This window comes from Pogona vitticeps, chromosome 3, assembly GCF_051106095.1.
Source record: "Pogona vitticeps strain Pit_001003342236 chromosome 3, PviZW2.1, whole genome shotgun sequence".
Classification (NCBI taxonomy): Eukaryota; Metazoa; Chordata; class Lepidosauria; order Squamata; family Agamidae; genus Pogona; species Pogona vitticeps.
Window position 1 is genome coordinate 72,416,699 of NC_135785.1, and position 20,764 is coordinate 72,437,462.

The following is a 20,764-nucleotide window of genomic DNA, read 5'->3' on the forward strand; positions in this document are numbered from 1 at the left end:
GGTAAAATGAGAACCAGCTTGCTAGGAGGGGGCAATGTGTAGCCTGCATACAGTATTTGAACTGTGTAGAGTGGTATATAAATAGCATGCTTTGCTTTAAGGGCTTTATAGGCCATAACCAGCACCTTGAATTGCACACAGAAAGGGACCCAATGGAGGTGCAGCAAGGCTGGGGATATACGATCAAATTTACCAGTCCCAGTAATCAATCTGGCTACTGCATTCTGGTCCTGCTGAAGTTTCTGTAGTGTTTTCAAGGGCAGCTCAAGATAGGGAGCATTACAGTAGTCTATTTTTGAGATTACCAATACATAAACCACTGTTGCTAGGCATTTCTTATCCCAGGTAGGGGAACAACAACACAATCAACTGATATTGATAAAAGGCACTTTGGGCCATGGCAGATATTTCAGTTTCCATAGAAAGAGCTGGGTCCAGGAGTACCCCCAAAGCTGCAGACCCAGTCCTTCAGGGGGAGAGTAACCCCCATCAAGGCCAGGTAAGTGTTCCTCTAATTAGTCCAACGATCATCCTAAAAGTAGGTTCGCTATCTTATTTGAATAAGTTTCAGTTTTATTGTCCTTCATTTAATCCATTACCAATGATACCTAGCCCTGAAGGACCTGTACAGTTTAACCTGCAGATGAAAAGAAGGATAGAGCTGTGACAGTGAACCCTAAATCTCTGTATGATTTCTCCCAGTGGCTTCATGTAGATATTAAAAAGCATTGGAGAGATAATTGACCCCAGTGGGACCCATAGCAGAGATCATAAAGGGTAGAGAAGACATCCCCAAGCTGTACTATCAGGAATCAGCAATCAAGGACCAGAACCATCAGAGAATGGAGTCCCCAATCCATTAACTTGTTAAGACTTCCCAGAAGGATACCATGGTTGACAATAAGTATCAAAGGCCGCAGAAAGAATCAGGAGGATCAACAGAGTTACACTCCCCCATCTGCCTTCTTAGGAGACTGTCTTGCAGAGCAACTTGTGCTATTTCAATACCATGCCGTGGCCTAAACTGCAACCGAAATGGATCATAAGGCAAAACCTTACCAGTTTCTAAACCCGAGCTTCTATGTCATACTACATCTCGTCAGTCTGTAAGCTAGTGCTCTTATGCCATGCACAATTTCTAGTTTGCAAACAAGAGCGCTGGTTGAAATCTCTCCAGGCTTCAAATGGCAGCACATTTTCAATTAAAAGCTGACAGGGCTACAAACCAGAGATCATGTTACTAGGGAAAAGCCCTCACTCCCCAGCAGCAGGTTGGATTAGATTTAAATCAAATTAAGAATCAGATTCTTTTTGATGATATAATTTTTTAAAGCTTGACTTTTAAAAATTTAAATAGTGATTTAAATCAATCTGATTTTTTTTTAAAAAAATCATCAATCTTTATCCACTCTGTTCTGCAAAGTTATAGCTCATTTCTGTTCACAGTAGGTACTTCATTTACTGAACTCCAAATCCCCAAATTCTCCGTTTTAGGAGTTCCATCTGCCAGACCCACACCTAAATTGTGGTCCCTTGGAGACAGTGTCAAGGAAAACCTGAGAAACCTGACAGACAGGCAGGTCTCAGTGGCTGCATGGCCTAGCATAGGCCTCGCTCTGCCTAGCTGTCTGTAAGAATAGGAGCTTTCCCTGGTGCAGCTTGGGAGTGGGGTGGCAGAATTAAAAATAAGTGCTTCACAGCTGCCTTTTGCCATTGGAAGGCTTGGTCTGGTTTCCCCTTCAAGCTGCTCACCAAGTGTGGAAATACTAAGGACATGGCTTTCAGCTGTATCAGGCAAGCATATCCGGTCTCACTGGAAACGGCATGGCCTTGTCCCCACTTCAAACTATATTAGAATCCTGTATTAGAATCAAGTTTCGATTCTAATATAGGTGATGGATAAGAAAGGAAGTCAAGGCTTAAAGAAAATTAGCATAACTAGATTTCTGATTATGGTCTGACATACAGTGGTATAGTAGACCAGCGATTGTAGGGCCAAAGCCCTGGGACTTTCTGAGCAACAGGAATGTTCACATTATCAACATCCCCACCCTCCCCCAAGCTTCCTTGTTTCCTCTTGAGTTTAGCTGCAGTCCTCCTAAGGGCTGGTAGACGGCTTGCAGTATACAGTTGCACACTATCTATGCTGTAACGTATTTAAGAGTGATTTGGTCTTGAATGGGCAATATCTTCTGTGAGCCCAGGAATGTTACTGATTGGTGAGCTGCTCAACTATACTGAGTCTCTGCCAGCTAGACGGTTGTTACGAAGCTCTCCTGAATATTCAGAAAGGTTGTGCAAATTAATTACAACCTAGAAGTTATAGCTCAATGTTTTATTATGAAGTGAGTGTTATAAATTGTCCATTTGATAATTTAGGCCACTTTCATTCACCCAGACCATTTCTTTCCTTTCTGGTTACTGTATTAAGGTACAGTAGGACTCCTATATATGTGAGGGATCAGTTCCATGTTCTACCGTGGACACCTGAAACCACAGATTAAAAAAAAAAAAGAACCCTACATACAACATACAAGGGGTGGGGCAAAGGTCACAAGGGGGCACCCTTGTATGTTGTATATAGGGCTGTGACAAACTGTGGATAAGTGAAGCTGCGGATATTGAATCTGCAGATTGGAGGGGGTGTTGTGTATTGTATTTAAGCCTAAACTGGGCATCTCTGTAAGATGTCCAACAGCTACCACTGAGCTGCAATTCACTATTTCATATAATAAGGAATAATTTCATATAATACTTGCAAAACTAATCAAGACTGTTGTAGCACTTCAAAGACTAAAATATTTTACTTGGCGTAAATGTTTGTGAATTACAGCCCATTACACCAGAGATATAGAACGATGAGAAACATGAAATGACAAAATGGAAGGAAGGCTTTGTATCTTTGAATGGTTATGATGATGTGATTCTCAAAGATAGCTGATGAAACAGATACGATGTTTTCAGATCTTGGGTAAGATGAGAAGGAAGAAGAGGAGTTAAAACAACAGCCTGTGACATCCATTTGACCTCATATGACTGAATACTACAGATTGGAAAGCCCTATACACCCCAGTGGGATTTACTCTCTAATACTCTGATTTGTATTGTCTGCCAAAGAGCTGCCAAGAGTGAAGTTATATTTGCTCTCATTATTTTTGTACCAAGTGTAAACACAGCTTGAGGGTAGAAAATGCTTCAAACAGGCATTGACTAGACTGAGATTCCACAGATAACAGCTTTATTTATTTACTTCTTTGTTGATCAGGCTATTTGCTGCTGATTACCATATCCTAGTGCTGAAGCTTGCCCTACTGAGGGATAATTCTTTAAGTTACAAGTATCCTGAGGACAGACTGAACTATGAGTGACAGTAAGCCTTCTAAGGATTTGCCTGCCACCTCCACTCAGTCAAGTTTGATCTTGCCATTTTCTTTCCTTCCCCTCCCTTTTATGTTTGTTTCTAGATTTGAGTTTTGGCCTTCTGAATCCAGGATCTGTTTCAGTATGGTAAACCATCCTCCCACTTCTTCCCCTTTGTTCAGAGAGACCTACTGATGAACATTTTCGGAGTTAAAACTTCACAGAAATACATATATTATGCATCCAAGATTTTGGCAATGAATGGGAGGGGATAAGGCCAATAATACTGGCTGGTAAGAATAGACATGATGGAGATGAAGGAATTTAGGTCTGGACACAGTTATTCAAAATAATTCCCCAATCAACAGGAGCCTATCTCAAGGGTCAAACTACATGTTACATTACTTAATTAACATAAAACTCCCTTTCTTATTTTTCTTTACTATATACACAGGAGTCAAATGAAGTACCTTCGACTCCTGGGCCTGATCTTCTCCTCATGCGTTTCCCCAGGTTCTCCCCTTCTCCAAATCCCTTGCCTTAGAGGGGAAACTTTATTATTTCCAAGCATCAATCAGAGAAAACAATGAAAATGTTGTTTGAATGTTGGTTCCTTTTCCAGTCAGATGATGAGTACAACCGGAAGCCTGCAATTCCTCAGCTGACATTTGCAACAGTCAGTTGAGTACATGGCTGCCTTGATTCTCCATCCCTTTCCCTGCATAGAGAATGTGGTGATGTGTGTGTGTGTGTGTGAAAACAAATCCTCATTTAGCCAGTCCCTGTGACATCATCCAACTTTTACAGGGGATGCAGGGAAGGACATATTCTCAGCCTCCAAATGGTTCCTATTCCTCCTCTGAGGTATAAGATGTAACTCATCCCTTCTACAGCCGGAATTGACAAAGGGTGTCTCATCCTGAGTGGGAATGTTGAGAGTTCACAAAATTACCGTATTTTTCGCTCCATAAGACGCACCTTTCCATAAGACGCACCAATTTTTTAGGAGAAGAAAACAGGAAAATATAATCTGTTTTCTTCGCTCCATAAGACGCACAGACTTTCCACACCCCTGTTTTGTGGGAAAAAAGTGAGTCTTATGGTGCAAAAAATACAGTACTTCTTCTGAGATGTGCTGAAATAATCTGTCAAAAAATCACCAACAGAGGAAAAATATAACCAGCTTCTGCAATCTGTGCAGAATGCCTCTGTGGAAAACTCATACCTTTTCCCTTGTGAAGCAAAGAACACCAATCACAGGATTGGCTAATTGATCAAAAAGATATAAACAACCCATCCAATGCTTTGAAATGTTAAAAAGCTTCTGAAACAAAGCTGTAGCGATCATCATTTTGTGCATGGTGGGGAACGATCATTCTTGCAATTGTCAAGAGTTCTTGTAAATTTGTTATTATCATATACTGCCTAGTCATTTCTGACTTCTGGTGATTCCATCAGTAAATGACCTGTAAAAGGTCCTGTCATGCACCCTGATAAAGCTCCCATCAGCTCTAACCAACATAGCTACTACCAGTGACAAATTTTGGGAGCTGTATATTGCAACAACAGTTTGAGAGCGGCACTTTGCCCATTCCTGCTCTACATCCATTTTCCTCTCCAAATCTGTTCTCACAGATCGAAAGTTCAGAACAAAAAAAAACTTCATTGGCAGTCCTGCACATCTATATTAAAGTCAAGAAAGGGAGACACATGTCTCATAATTAATACAATGTACCATTTGACTTTTAGTATATTACTTGTTTCAGAATCTTCTTCAGCAACTACCCCCACGTATTTCCAATAAGATTATGATGAGGAGAACAAACAAGATCTTATTTTCATAAAATTAAAGAGTCTGCATTTAGAGATCTAGGCGCTAAAAACTACAAATGTTTTTGGACTGTGTTCTCAAGCAAAGCTGACATCAAAATGAACAAGTAGTTTGTTCCTTGTTTTATGAATGTAGTTAGTATTCTATAAATGAACCAAGTCTTAGTTATATATGCTCCACATTTATAGTATTTCAAAGTAATTTGAACGCAGTGGGCATTTAAGAGTTACGAGGGAATTTGTTCTTTAATTTCATTTATAGGCCACCTTCCTCCCAGAACGGGGACCCAAAGCAGCTTACAGGACAATTTAAAACAACAGCAAATTAAAAGACAATAAAATGCCAACCATTAAAATGGAATCTCATTCAATTATATGATTAAAATACAATTAAAATTAAAAGTGTTTAAAATCAATTTAAGATAGTAATAGCCTAGAAAAATTAGTACCAGTATATTCACTGGGAAACTGGAAGCTCTCAATTGTGAAATGCCTGCATAAATAGAAAGTTTTTCACCTGCCACTGGAAAGAGAACAAGGAATGGATAAACCTAGTTTTTCTTGGTAAGGAGTTCCAGAGCCTGGGCTTGATAAGGCTCTCTCAAGTCCTCACCAGATGAGTCTCCAAGGTTATGTTTGTCACATGTATAATATGACAATGTAATCGCCTTAAAGCCCAACCAGATATCCTACAGAGACTTGTGAAATACTCTTCTGATGCACCATCTGCCCTTGCACTTTAAAACCAAGCAAACATTTGGACACATGGAAAGAAGAACAGTGATGGCGGGGAGTTGATTTCAAGTAGAAAAAGGCCAGGGGAGAGGGGGAAGCGTTAAGTACCCTTTGCTCCTGTTCTCTCAATTCCATTCCTTCAAGTTTGCTTAAAAATTGACATTAGGGGAATGTTACATGTCCTTCCGTATTAACATCTACTTCGCATTAGCTTAAGCTTGTCTCATCTAGTGGCATATTCTGGCACCTACCCCAAAACTTCAATTCAATTACTCTTGCCATTTACTGATCTACCCAATGGAGTCCTTCGCTGTTGGTGAAAATGTTCACAGAAAACAACTATTTAATGTTTACATAGAATCCATATCTGCTTTCATTCATTAATTCCATCACTTTCATCTATTGATTTTGAATCATTTAAGAAAATCAATGAGGCTAGAGTAGCTAAATTTGTTTTTCATGGACACATGCTGCTTGTTACCAACAGCTGTTCATGGATACAATGAATGCGAAGTATATTGCACCTGCATCCGGCAGAGTGTTTGCATTAAGCTCGTCCCTCTTACCTGCCCTTTTAAAAGCCAATTTACCTATTGGATACCTCAGCCAATTTTGAACCCAAGAGATTGACGATCCTTGTTTAAGCAACACACATGATCATCAAATCTATTAAAACAGATACCAGGAAAGAAGCATTAGCTACTTCCGAGAACTCAAATGCCTGGCATGTCCATTTCTGTCTATTGGAATCAATACATCAATGGCAATAGAAATGAAAAATAAGAAGAATAGAATAGAATATGCCAACACACATGACTAGAGATGTCGAATCTGGCTACAGTGACATGCCTTAGTTACATCCCGTTTGGATTACTGTAATGTGCTCTATGTGGGGCTGCCTTTGAAGACAGTTCGGAAACTTCAGCTGGTGGAAAACTCTGTACCCAGACTACCGACTGGGGCCAGCTACAGGGAGCATATAATGCACCTGTTACAAGAGCTGCACTGGCTACCAGTCTGTTTCAGAGCCCAATTCAAAGTGCTGGCCATTACCTATAAAGCCCTATATAGCTTGGGTCCAGGCTACCTGAAGGACCATATCTCCCTATATGGGCCTTCTCAGCGATTAAGATCAGCAGAGGAGACGGTTCTCTCGGTCCCTTTGCCAGCACAAGCACAGCTGATGGGGACACTTCGAAAAAAGCTAAAGACCCATCTCTTCAGGTAGGCTTTTAACAATTATTAACTGAATCTCTGAACCCCATTTTAGTACATAATTTTATTCTTTGTTATGTTGTCATGTTTTAATCTTTTAATTGTATTTTAAATCATATATTGTTTTAATATTTAACTTATTTTATTTTTAAATTGCGTGAATTTTAACGCTGTAAGGCGCTTTGGGTCCCTTGTTGGGAGAAATGTGGCATCATCATCATCATCATCATCATCATCATCATCATCATCATCATCATCATCATCATCATCATCATCATCATCATCGCAACAACAACAATAACGATAATAATAACAATAACGACAACAACGACAATAATAATGACAACAACAACAACCAGCTAAACACAAGAGCACAAATTCAATGAAATGTGTGTATACCAAACAGGATTTGGGCTAATATAATAGATAAAAAACAATACAATTTCAAATTCTTGACAACTTTGAATGCCTGCTCATTTTGAAGGAGACACTTACTAGCTTAGTCTGTGCATAAACAGCATACTTTCACAATAGCGCATACCTCAGGCAGAAGTCGGGGCTGAACTAAACAGCAATGGTTTTACATACAACACTGGGAAGAGGCATAATTTTACAGCAAAAGTGGTACACAGATGAGGAAGGCATAAAACTCTCCCTCATTTTCCAGCTGTTCACTGATACAAACAGACTATTCTATTCTCCCTAGTTCCTCTCTTAATACAACCTCAGACTGACTGTAAGGTGGACCACTATGGACAGGTACAGGGGAGTGCTCTAGCTCCAACAGAGGAGCTGCTCTGTTTCTCCTAAGATAGTTTCTGCTATAAATCAGGATAAAGATTTTCCAGTGTCCTAGCTCATGTGGGTAATGCAGGTTCTCCTTTCCGGTCTCTTCACTCCCCACATGTAGGAAAGCGGTGAAATAGAAGCACAGGGATAGGACTAGAGCTATCTCCTCGACCTGTGATAAATATGGACAATTGCTTACCTGTAACTATAGTTTTTTGAGTGGTCATCTGTGAATTCATACTAATGGGTTTGTTCTGTGCCTGAACAGACCTCCTCAAAATGTTCCAGAACCTAAAATAAGTTGTTAGCTCCACCCTAACACTTAGTGCATGTGCCTTCACCCAACGATCATTCCCCAGTTCCCATGTCCACTCCTGAGTAAGATAAAATAATGCATGACAGAGGGGAGATTGGGAGGGTTGTGTAGATTCACAGATGACCACTTGAAGAACTATAGTTCCAGATTAAAAAATCTGTTCTTCTTCTTCATGGTCTCCGTGATTCATATTAATGGGTCACATACCAAGCTCACATACTGGCTGGCAGGATGTCAAAGCGATACTGATGAAATTGCTGTTTGACCAAAGGATGCATCTCATCTGATGGTGACATCCTGTCTATAATGCTTGACACATTTCATAGGTTGAGTCCCTGCTGCTGCCTTACACATGTTCATCACCTGTACCCCTTTTATGAAGGCAGTGGAGGCACGTAGAGCCCTGGTAGAATGTCCCTTTAGGGAACTGGCCATGGGCTTCCTTGCCAACTGACAGGATAGAGTGATGATATGAACCAACCAACTGGAGATCCTTTGAGACAATGCATGATTACCTTGGCACCATCCTTGATAGGAGATGAATTATCTGTTACTTTTCCAAGAAGGTTTTGTTCTGGATACATAGACAGCCAGGGTTCTATGGGAGGAAAGAGACATCTGTTGTCTCTTATTCTTGAAGAATTGTAGGAAGGGAGATTCACAACATAAAGCAGCCAGCTCGCTTGCTTGCCTTGCTGAGGGTCATTGACAAGAAATACTGTTTTGTGAGTAAGTAACTATAGATCATAGGTAGCCATGGGCTTGAACGGTGGTTTTGTCATCTGATTTAGAATCACTGGTAAGAATGATTGTGAGGGTATAAATTCTGTAGGCTTTTCAGGGATCTCAACTGCTTCTTGAAAAACTGTGATGCTGGAGAGCCTACCTTTAAGGTTTCCTACTACTGCAGAGAAGTAGATGTTAAGGGACGAGCATGAAAGTCCCTTCAAATGCAAGAGAAAACAAATGGTCCCTCATTATGTGGAGAAGAGTTGTGAACCATGGCTGGTGTGGCCACCATGGTGTTAGGAGTATTGCATTTGCTCTCTCCTGGCACAACTTTATGATTACCCTTTGAACCACAGAATAAGGAGGAGAGATAGAGGAGACCTCTGGCCCACTGAATAATGAATTCATCTCCTAAAGACTGAGCTCTTTGCCCCACCCAAGAACAATATTTCCGGCACCTTGTACTTCTTGCTGTTGCAAACAGGTCTATCGGCAGTTGGCCCCAACAACTGCATAGGGATTGGAACGGTTAAGGGGACAGTTGCCACTTGTGCATCTGTGCAGTCTGCCACATCAATGAGTGTGCTATCCTATTGTCTCCTACCATGTGAACAGAAACAGGGTAAATGTGTGGCACAGACTTGGCATCAGACAACTGGGTCAGAGATGGGAAGTGTTGTCCTCCCCCAAAACCAGATCTTCTTGGACTGTTTTTCTCTGAGAGCAAAGACTGCAGGATTGAGGATGGACTACCAATGAAAGCTATATTCCCTGTTTAGATGACGCCTTTAATTTTGCAAATGTGATTGTGTTTAGTGTTGCTCTCCTAAACAGTAGGGGCACTTGGAATGCCTACCCGTAAGTGGAATCTTGCTTTTGCAGTAGTTGCACCTTTTAAAAGGGCTGTAGAGGCCAGGAAAGGTGGGAACAGAGTATTGGTGAAAGAGACTTTTTCCCCCTTGGTTTTTTTTTAAAAGAAAACAAAGGAAGGAAAAAGGTTTGCAGAAAACAAACAAACAAATGGGAGCTAACTAAGGTAAGGAAAATATTTACATAACTACGATCCGGACAACTGTTGAGGTGCTGTTTCAGTGGTGGTGAAAAAGGAATTGCGGAGTAATTTTTGGGTAGAAGAGAATGAGCTAAATGTTAGGATGGGGCTAACAATATCTTTTATTCTGTGGAACATTCCAAGGAAATCTGTGCAGGTGCAGAACAAACCCATTAATATAAATCACAGAGACCACCACCACCACTAAAAAAAAATTCACCTACACATGTGCAGGACTCTCTCCTCTTCACGCTCCTCATGGATCATGTGAGCAAAGTGATGAGAGACAGGACCAGAATAGCTACATCTTTTGTGATCGTCTGTTACAGAAGAACTGAATAAGACTATTGTTACAGGTGGCACTAGCTAAACAATCAATGCCCTACATTAAAACCAGTAAGGTGCAAGGCAACTAGCAAAAACTGAACTCTAAAAAAGTTGTATGCTCATGCTGTCCTCTGTAAATCAACCTGGAAAAGACAAAACAATTTTCTTTACCTTCTCATGGATTTCCTGAGTTGATTGCGCATCACAGAATGCAACAGTAGCCAAATCCTTCAAAATTGGCATCTCCACTGTGCAATCTCTTCCATCTAGTAAAGCCACCAATGGACGAGGATGCAACGGGCCATTCATTATTTGTGGGCGAATACCTGGAACCAAATGGAGTATAAGTGTTATATAAACTTAATACAGTATAATATTATATAATATAACCTTAGAACTGCAGAGCTGGGAGGAACCCTATTGATTACCAAGTCCAGCCCATCAAGAAGGCACAGTGGGGAATCGAACTCTCAAACTCTGACTCCACAGTCAGATGCCTAAATCACTGAGCTAATCTGACAGTTCTTAATAATGCCACTGATGGTCTCAAGGAAAAGCTAAAACTATTGTAAAATATTTTGACTTTACTGCTTGAGAGAGAGATTCCCTGTTTTATTTCAATTGACCATAACCTAGCTAGTTATTGACATTTGCAGAAGTGAAACTGTGTATGTCACAGTGGCAAACTGCTGCTAATTAACAAGTTTCTTGTTGGGGTCCTAGGTGTTCACCTGAATGGGTATGTATCCGGGAATGCAAGCAACACTTAGTTAATTGCTGGCATTTTGTTGCTGTGAATTGTTGAAGTGCATTTACGTAAGTAAACATTTCCAACAGAATTCTGAATACAGTAGTAACTTCATTCATTTGGTTTAAAGTGCAACCTATGTATACCTATGTGTTGTATTTTTTGTCTTTGTGTACTAGTTCTAGTTTATGATGTTCCTAATTCATAATGTCTAGTACATATTTTGTTTTTAAAATTATACTACTGTACACATTTTACTTTACATTGTTGTTAATTATAGCTTTTATTTTCCTGTTGTAAACCACCCAGAGTGGCCTTGGTAGGCTGATGGGTGGTATAGGAATCGAATCGAATCAATCAATCAATCAATCAATCAATCAATCAATCAATGACCACTGAGTGCAGGGGTTATTATTTCTAGGCAACTATGTATAAAATGTTCATATAGGGTTCTTGGTAGTTTCCAGTCCCCACACAAATCATTCCCAAAACCATTTAGCTTCAACAATGCCAGAATTCCAATGTAGCATACACCACAACTAGCAGCCTACTCAACTGGTTGCACATACTGTATCTAAATGTGCCCTCCATCATCACCATCCTCCCCTAAAATTTCTTTTCATTTTTTGGGGAAAATGTTTTGTGGAGCTCAGAAAGTCCCCTTATTCTTTTTACGGAGGATGTATGTGGAACGGTAATTTTGTTATGCTTTGAGGGCCCTCAGAATCCATGCTGTTCCTCATACCCCCTGAGCTTTATTTATTTAATTTTAATTGAGCCACTAGGCGTGCAAAGGGACTTTTTAGTTACAACCCCTGCACATATTATAAAGAAGAATGTTGGAGACAGGAGTTGCAGAAGTACCTCCTGAGATACAAAGTTGGCTATTCGTAGTCCCTGGACCTCTAGAAAGTTGTCCCTGGCCTACACAATGCTTCACATCCATCAGTTTGTATGCAGAAGAAAAGCATGGGTTCCTAAGGATATGGATGGTGAAGAAAAGTCCCTATGCATACCCAGGAATCAATCAATCCTGTTTTTAAGGATTGGAGAATGTATTTTATGTTCTCACTAGAGATGGGAGTATTTGTATACGAATATGAATATCCCCAACACAGGTGGAAATAATGAGGGTGATTATTCTGTATAGCCACTCATGATTTTGCCGCTGCCGCCAGCTCTGCAGAGGCTTCCTATCGCGCGGTTGTCCGCAATCGATTACCCACTCCTGGCAGGAGGCAGGATGACAAGCTTCTCTGCTAGGTAACAGTGGCTAATCCATTGTGGAGAACGGCACAATAGGAAACCTCCGCGAGCTGGCAGCAGCGGCAAAATCGTAAGTTGACAGTCCGGCCCCATGGAACCGGACCCTCATTATTTCCACATGTGCGGGGATATTCGTATACAAATACGAATACCCCCATCTCTAGTTCTCACCTTGAAAGACTGTGACTCAAGAAGCATTTGGGATAGAGTTAAACTGAACACATGAAGAGAGGAAGAATGTGAGTTCTATAAAAGAATGCCATATATGCAGCCTCTCCACTTGATCAGAAATTAAAAATCCATGCCTTGTAGCAACACCTTTCCTTTCCAGGCTATGCTTTTTATATAAAAAGACCCAGGCTGAGGGTAAGGAACAACTGGACAACTGTTCATGTTTCCAGATTAACTTTACCCTAAATGTTTGAGCAGAGCTAATGTGACACCTTCATAAAGTACAAAACACTTCATACTACAGACTACTAAATTTATTACAGGGTCAGTCTTCATTGATTACAACCCCCCTTCCCTCTTTTGTATGTCCCTATGTCTAAAGAAGTACAGAAGACTGCAGAGGTTCACACTGAAATAAAATGGTAAATCTTAAAGCTGCCACAATACTTTTTTGTTGACTCTGAAGCTAGTAACACAGCTATTTGTCTATAAACTGCTACAATCAAGAAACAGTAAGCTGCTCTGTTTTAATTCTAATTTTTAAAGAATTTACTACATTTCAAGCTACAAGAAAATCACAACACTGCATGAAAGTATGATGATATTAGCACATACAAAGCCAACAATAACAATATTAACAAACTTTGTATTGGAGTTTCTATTTCGTTCACAAAAGTAAAAGTGCTATACAAAATAGTGTAGCAAACGCTGCATGACTTCTTATCCTAACAGAAGGGCCCTTGCACTCTTCCAATCAAAATAAAATTATGCTATACTCTGCCATGCTGAAAGTGCCTTTGTCTCTTATATATGTTTTGAGCATCTATACCAGTTTAAGAATATGAAAACTTAAAAGCCAGTAGGTTTCAAGATCTCACTATATGAAAAATGCATCACACTGTTTTTTGAAGTTTCTGCTTGAGAATGGTTTTATTCCATGTGTCACATGGGAAGGTGTTTTTGGAACAATGTGGAATTTCATTAAAAAAATTCTTGGAAGGCTACTCCACCCGCAAATATCCTAGTGGTCCTGTGCTTAACTCTTTGGACCCTAACTAGAACGTCTATATTTGGCCAAACATTATACTGTACCTCTAAAGATGCTTTCCACAAATTCACAGGACCATCAACATTCAGAGCACATTGTCAGGTCTAGACATTCGACCCCTGAACTCTCCTGAAAGAGTCCTGTAGAACTTTATAGACCTCCAGGGGAAAATCAGAAGCCTTTGTTCGTCACAGCCAGCATTTATCCCCAAAAAGGATTAATTCCAGAATGAAACCAGACAATCATTTCCAGTCATATTAATATTCATATGTGTATCAAGATACAAGCCTTTTCAGTGCTGCAATAATTCCAGGCAATATCAGCTTGTCTAATTCTACAGGCTTTATTTATTGACACTGCTTCTATGCTCCATATGCATAAAAATACCTCAGTCTGAAAACATCCAAAAGTCTTACAGCTATTTAAAAAACTACAGGAAGAAATGCTTAAAATCAGGGTGGATTTGATTTTAATTGAATTAAATCACGATTTAAATTAAAAATGGATTTTTTGACATTTTAAATTTTAAAAATATTTTTTAAATTTTTTTAATCAACTTGATTTAAAAAAAATCATTGCTTTTATTCAACCTGCTTATAATACATGAAAATTAAACTTAAGTTGCAAGCAAACACCTAATCAGAATTCAATCTAAAATGCATTCAAAATATATTTTAATAGTAAAAAAGCCAGTGAGAATGTCTTATCTTCCTATATTTATAGTTCTTTCAATTGTTTTTCCAGAAGCACCTTTAATTTTTTAAAAATAGGAATCTAAACTGCTGTTGCACCTACTGCAAGGGCTCGTAACCAATGTTTCCTCTAAACCGCAGGTGGACAGAGCTGCATCAGCTAAGAGCAGGTGAGGAAGTGTTAATACACTTTTGCTTCCATTGGCTGCTGATCCACACAACCAACAGGGGGAGCTTGTGCACAGTACTCTGGAAAATTAGAGGGAATGTTGTTTCTTACTCAAAATTTGGCAAGCTGCCACTATGACGACAACAACATTGTTTTGATTAAACTTTTGCAAAGTCTGGAGGACAATCATCTGTTGCACCAGGGTCTTGATCACCAGAATATTGTAACTTCAGAAAATGTAAGCTACAGGATCTGCAAATGTCACCTCCATATTTACACACAGGAACATAAACACGTTGAACTATCAAGAATGTTATATAGAGTGACCTTGCTCAGCTGGAGAGCTGGTTAATTATTTTGCAATGACTATTGTAAACTATAGTTTCATCCTCAATCTGAAAAGCAATCTTATTTTCAGGTTATTTTTCTTAGGTTAAAGGTAAAGGTTCCCCTTGACATTTAGTCCAGTCGTGCCAACTCTAGGGGGCGGTACTCATCCCTGCTTCCAAGCCATAGAGCCAGTGTTTGTCCAAAGACAGTTTCCGTGATTACGTGGCCAGCACGACTAGACACAGAACGCAGTTACCTTCCCACCGTGGTGGTACTTATTTATCTACTCACATTTGCATGCTTTCGAACTGCAAGGTTGGCAGGAGCTGGGACAAGTGATGGGAGCTCACTCTATTGCGTGGATTCGATCTTACGACTGCTGGTCTTCTGACCTTGCAGCACAGAAGTTTGTGCAGTTTAACCCACAGCGCCATCACATCCCACGCATATTTTTCTTACATCCCCTTAATTATTTTAATACTCTAGACACACAATTTTACATCTCGATAACACTTCTGAACATGCACACAAAGAGCTGGGAATTCATAGGACAAATGCCAAGAACCTCAAATAGGAAAGATCATTTTTCAAGATTATGCCCTGAGGGATCCTTTGTTGATGAAGAAATCTTGCATTGTTCTTTTTTGGGTTTTTTTTTTCTAAAAGGGCCACGGTTCAATTGCAACACATGTTATTAAAGTCTCTGCAATTCTATTTAAGCAATGAAAAAAGCAATTAATTACTTTACAACTATATCAGTATTAAGCTTGGAAATTTCTAGTGTCATCATGGCATCAGATTGCTGCCTTGATAAACTGTGGGTTGTTAAACACTAGAAAATCAAAGTAAATAATGCAACTATCAGGAAAATGTATTTGTGAAACAGAATGAGTGGTTTATGTTTCTACAGAAACTGTACATACATAACAAAGAGCACAACTAGGCCCAGAGATTGCAATGTCTTTAAAATGTTAAGAAAATTATTATCTGAATTTCCTTCACAGTTAAATTGAATTGCTAAATTAAATGGAATTACTACATTTATAAGGGGTCACTTCTATATTGCTCAAAACTTTCAGAAGTGATACATTATACAGACTGCATCTACACTACACAGTTATATCTTATGTAATTCTGGAATTTGTAGATTGATTAGGTACTTAGAACGTTGTAATTCAGAGATTCCTGCATATCTCAGCAAACCACTAATCTCTAAAGATGGAACCTTAATGGTAAAAGTATATCAATCTCATATAACTGGGTATCATAGATACAATCAAATAAAATACCCTTGACCATATACTTTAATATAGAAGAGAGGAATAGGTTAACACCCTCGAATTTGAGTATATAAGACAGCACTCTCAATGTGAAGGGGGTACAGTATTGGGAAGAGTATGAATAACCACTAATGTCAGACAATAGGACACATCTAACAGAAGAAGTATATCCCATCTAATGCAAAATTGTAGAACTTGTAAATTTCAGCTTCTGTATAGTGTGCTAAAATATGAGTGGGCTAGAACTAGGATCCTGTGTGTATAAAAAGTCTGTGGTCATGGAACATGGCTACACTGCACACTGGGGGCTGTATCTGTCCACATCCTTTTTCAGAAGGTGAGACTGGTACACCCACAGACAAATGAGAACCTTATCTTGGATTGACAACCTCCACACAATGATGGGATCTCCCTGCCGGTAGCCTGTCACGAGCAGTACACATTTTCTGTGCCACACTGAGACACTATAACCGCCTGGACATCTGTTGAGCATTTCAACTTAATCCATATCTGAAAGGTACATGTGGTGGCTGAGGAATTCAGAAGCAGCCCCGAGAAAAGCTTAGTGACTTTGTCCCATATTGGCTGGCAGAAAGGATTTCCCCCCCCTTTTTCACTCCAAGTCTCAGAATCCCCCACAAATTCCCCAGGCGGTGTTCTGGGAGCTCCTGGACACCAACACACAACTACAAACATCTACATTTTCACCCATTTAGAAAGGCACTATCTTGGGCCTATTTCCTCTACAAAAAGAAAAAGTGGTCCAGTGCTTCCTAGGAAGCCTAGATCTTTGTGGGAGGCGGAGCTTTCTGGGAGTAACCCATATAGAACCTAAAGAGCCGCAAGACTATAAAGGCACAGACCTCTCAGGAAGCTCTGGGACAGTTTCTGTTTTGTACAAGAAATAGGCCTGGTACAAGAAGATAGGGCCCTTTCCAGATGAGGGAAAGGTAGATGTGCACAGCTGTATGCAGATGTGGGTCTGTGGGCAGGAACCCCTAGTATTCTGCCTGGGGAACTTGTGGAGAATTCTGAGAGCTGGAGTAAAAAACAGCAATGGATGGGACACTCCTAGTCGGTAACGAGCTGGTAGCAGCAATCTGGACTGCAAGAAGGGGAGAGCAGTAGAGGCGGTGGAAAAGCAGCACAAGGCAGTGGGAACAGGCAGATGCAGAGGGTTCTCCGACGCTTCAGGCTTCCTTTAAGGAAGATATAGTGTGGGACTGTCATTCCAAAATGGGGAAAGTATCCCAGCTTTTGCCTGTATATTAAACACAAGATCACTGAAGATGTCATACTGCTGTCTTCATCATCATCATCATTTTAGGACTACAGACCTGGAAGGGACCTATGGATCAGGCCCAGCCCCAGTCAAAGAGACACGGTGAGGAATTGAACTCCTGACCTCTAGGGCGCTGCAGACAGATACCTAAATCACTTGAACTATTCAGCAGAGAACACCTGAGCATAAGGCTAAAACAGAAATGTTTTAACTGTCTTGCTTCTACCCTGTTGTACTTCTATTTATTGCAAAGTAATGCAACTTCCAGCATTTCATCCAGATGGAAGCGCAACTGTGTCACAGTATGCATGGCAGAATGCTGAGATTATTTGGATAAGTAAAAGAAGCTTGCCCTAAGCAGATAACCAGGATTAAAGGGGAAAACACATAAAACTGAAAGGCTTGCAATCCAAAGCTGAATTGCTATTCTTTGTTCATATTAACCCCTTCCATGATTTAATAAAGTACTTCAGCTCTGTATACCGACTTTTACTGTACAGTCTCCAGGACTAAGAATATTGTACTTAGCTTCACATTCTCGCCACTGAAAACAGAATAGAGAAGCAGATGGGAGAGTCATTCATTGAACATGGACTCCCCAGCAGAACAATAGCTTCATGTGGCCACTGCCATTTACACTGTATATTAGTTCCCATGCTCCACAATACCTCATAATCAGATCTTAGTTCTTCAGGGAGTCAGAAAACATTTATTAATAACACTGCAGTTGGGGGTAGTGCCTGCTTTTTGAAACCATTATTATACATATATTTGTTTTAAACTTCATTATCTAATTAAGTAAGTGCCTTTGGAAGAAAAGAAATATGCAGCCTTCAATCCCCCCCCCCCCAAATCCCAACACAACCTCAATCTGCACTTTTGGCCATTAAGAACTATGACAAATGAACTGGCATGTTTGTGAGAGCTGATAATCTAATATTTTTGGCAATACCAGGTCACTGTATTAAAAAAATAAAGTCACATGCCTCAGATTAATATTAGCAAGGAATGTGAATAAAAACGCTATCCTTTGAAAACTCAGATCGACTGCATAGAGTTAATTACTGCAACTTGAGAAAAACAACATTTTGGAAGCGGGACAATAGGACAACAGGATGTTTCAGTAATTATATTGTGAGAAAAACTGAGAAATCTGTGATTTAAAATCATGTAAAGTAATTTGGGTCCTCTTATCCAACTCCATTATTTGAAGTATTTGAAGGATGTGGAAACACAGGTTCTTAGAAATAAAAGCTAGTTTGAAAGCTTTTGCACCCCAACTTACTGTAGTGGAAGATAACCTAGTAGCAGGAATTGGTGATTTATTTTTTTAACAAAAGGACTCAAATGGTACATTAAGTGCACAGTGAAGTTGTTCCCTTTTTCAATGCTTAATTATGAATACATTCTTGGTCAAAAATTAAGGACTTTGGCTGACACCCTTATAGGTCTATGTGATTCACCTCTGATTAAAAATTCTTAAGTTATTCATGATAACTTAAATAGGTAAAAGCTTCTACTCCTTAAGTCACTTTTGTTTAAACTGTCAAGCCTGGACAACAAGCACCTAAAACTGTATTTATCTAGAACATGAGAAAACAAAATACATCTTCATAGAAAGTAAAAACAGAGGGATAACTAATTGTACATTTTGTTTGGCTTTTTTAGAATTAAAGGGGGGGGGAGAGCAGAAAAGGCAACACAGGGGCCTTCCATGTATTCAGCAGGAACTTGCCGCCAATTAAGAAGGGAGTGTACAATAGGAAGAAAACTGAATCCAGTTTTAGGACCAGAATATCAACAAGGTGCTCCAGAACTGTTTCAAAATTAAGGTTGCCTGTTTTTGCTTTCTGTAGCTTCTCTGTATCAAGCCAGTCGTCAGAAGCATTGTTCAATAAATATTTTCTGGTGCTTTCAGCTTTCTGTGGAATTCAGCCAAAGCTTCAGTGGAGGGCTTTTTGGAAAAGAGGTGGGGGAGGGAATTTTTTAAAAAAAGTACACTGAACTAAGAACTGCTCCACCCTGACTCACAAGCAGCACAGCTTGTTGCACGCAGTTCAGTGTATAAAGTGCTTTTGTTGCATTTTTTTTAAAAAAACACACAAAGCCTGCTTGTCCTTCTTTGCGGCTCCTCCCTGCTGCCACCCACTTGTATCCGATTCCAGTGGCACCCCTGCCAAGAGAATTAGGGAGTATTCCCCGGTAAATGGCAGCCTTTGTGTGGCTGCAAGGCGGCTGGTACACTACTGGACTGAAACAAAAGCAGAAGAAGCCATTTGCCTAATTCTTATTAATCTTACTTGCTTATGTCACGGTGCTTTCTTCTTCTTCTTAAAAAAAAAAAGGAAAGGAAAAAAAGATTTAAACATCTTCTCCAACAGTATATAAAAAGTGCATCAAGAAGTAAAGTCAGCTCCCTTGAAAAACTCAATTGCAACAAAAGTCACTACAGTTCTAAAAGTCAACGACACGTTATTAAACAAACAGAGAAAAGAAAACAGGGAATTTCCCCTTGCCTTGAAAATGCGCCCTCCGCATTCTTCTTCTTATTAAAAACTGTACATGGTAGAAGAGGAGGAGGAGAGGGAGGGGGAAGAGTGCAAAATACTACACCACCGTTCCGTGTGCCGACCCTCCTCTTGTCTGTAAGGGGGTATCTTCAAAAAAGCATCCCCATAGCCCACAGCTGCAAAGTCTCAAGACAGATGTCTCTTTGAACATGGGAGGGAAAAGAAAAGGCTTTTGTCCCACTGCAGAAGAATAGTCTTAAACTGCTAGAGAAGTTACAGTCACCTCTGTGCAGCTCCAAACTCTTAGAAACACTCCCTCGGGACCTCGCGACAGCCTTCAACTTATCAAAGTTCCTTCCCAGCCTTTGAATAAAATCATGTGAGTGCTGGCCAAAAAACCATAAACAAATCTTGTATGTGCTAACCCTGCCCCACAAGAAATGACATACATTTGTCCAATTTCCTTGGTCCTCTCAGACATATTTAATCTGTGGCACACCACATTTTTTCATTACTTAAAGTGGAACATGTACTGGTAACGTAAGCTAGATGTTCGGGTTTATGTCTGTAGTCTGCACACACACACACACACACACAGAGAGAGAGAGAGAGAGACAGACAGACAGACAGATACACACACAGCTTGTCTGATAAATATAGTTACTCATGTGGGGCATTTTCTAAACAATCACACAGATGCTTAAATCACCAGGACTAATGTGACAACTAAATATTTATTTATTTATTGCATTTATATGCCGCCCATCTAGACATAGTCTACTCTGGGTGGCTCACAACTTAGAAGATAAAAACAATTTAAAATATACGGTTTTACATTAAAAACAAAATGATATAAAATGTAATATAAATTTACGATTTTAACAGTTAATTTAGGGTCTTGGAGCTTTGTCAGTGT

The 20,764-nt window shown here is 39.8% G+C and overlaps 1 protein-coding gene across 6 annotated transcripts in view; it reads right to left on the reverse strand.

Annotated features, from left to right (window-relative positions):
• CTBP2 (C-terminal binding protein 2) overlaps positions 1-20,764 on the reverse strand; it is a 254,425-nt gene that overhangs the window by 24,399 nt on the left and 209,262 nt on the right. For all 6 annotated transcript variants that reach the window (XM_020791523.3, XM_072995418.2, XM_020791528.3 and 3 more), the window contains one exon: positions 10,524-10,678. In XM_020791523.3, coding sequence (XP_020647182.1) covers positions 10,524-10,678 — 155 coding nt within the window. The remainder of the gene's footprint in view (positions 1-10,523; positions 10,679-20,764) is intronic.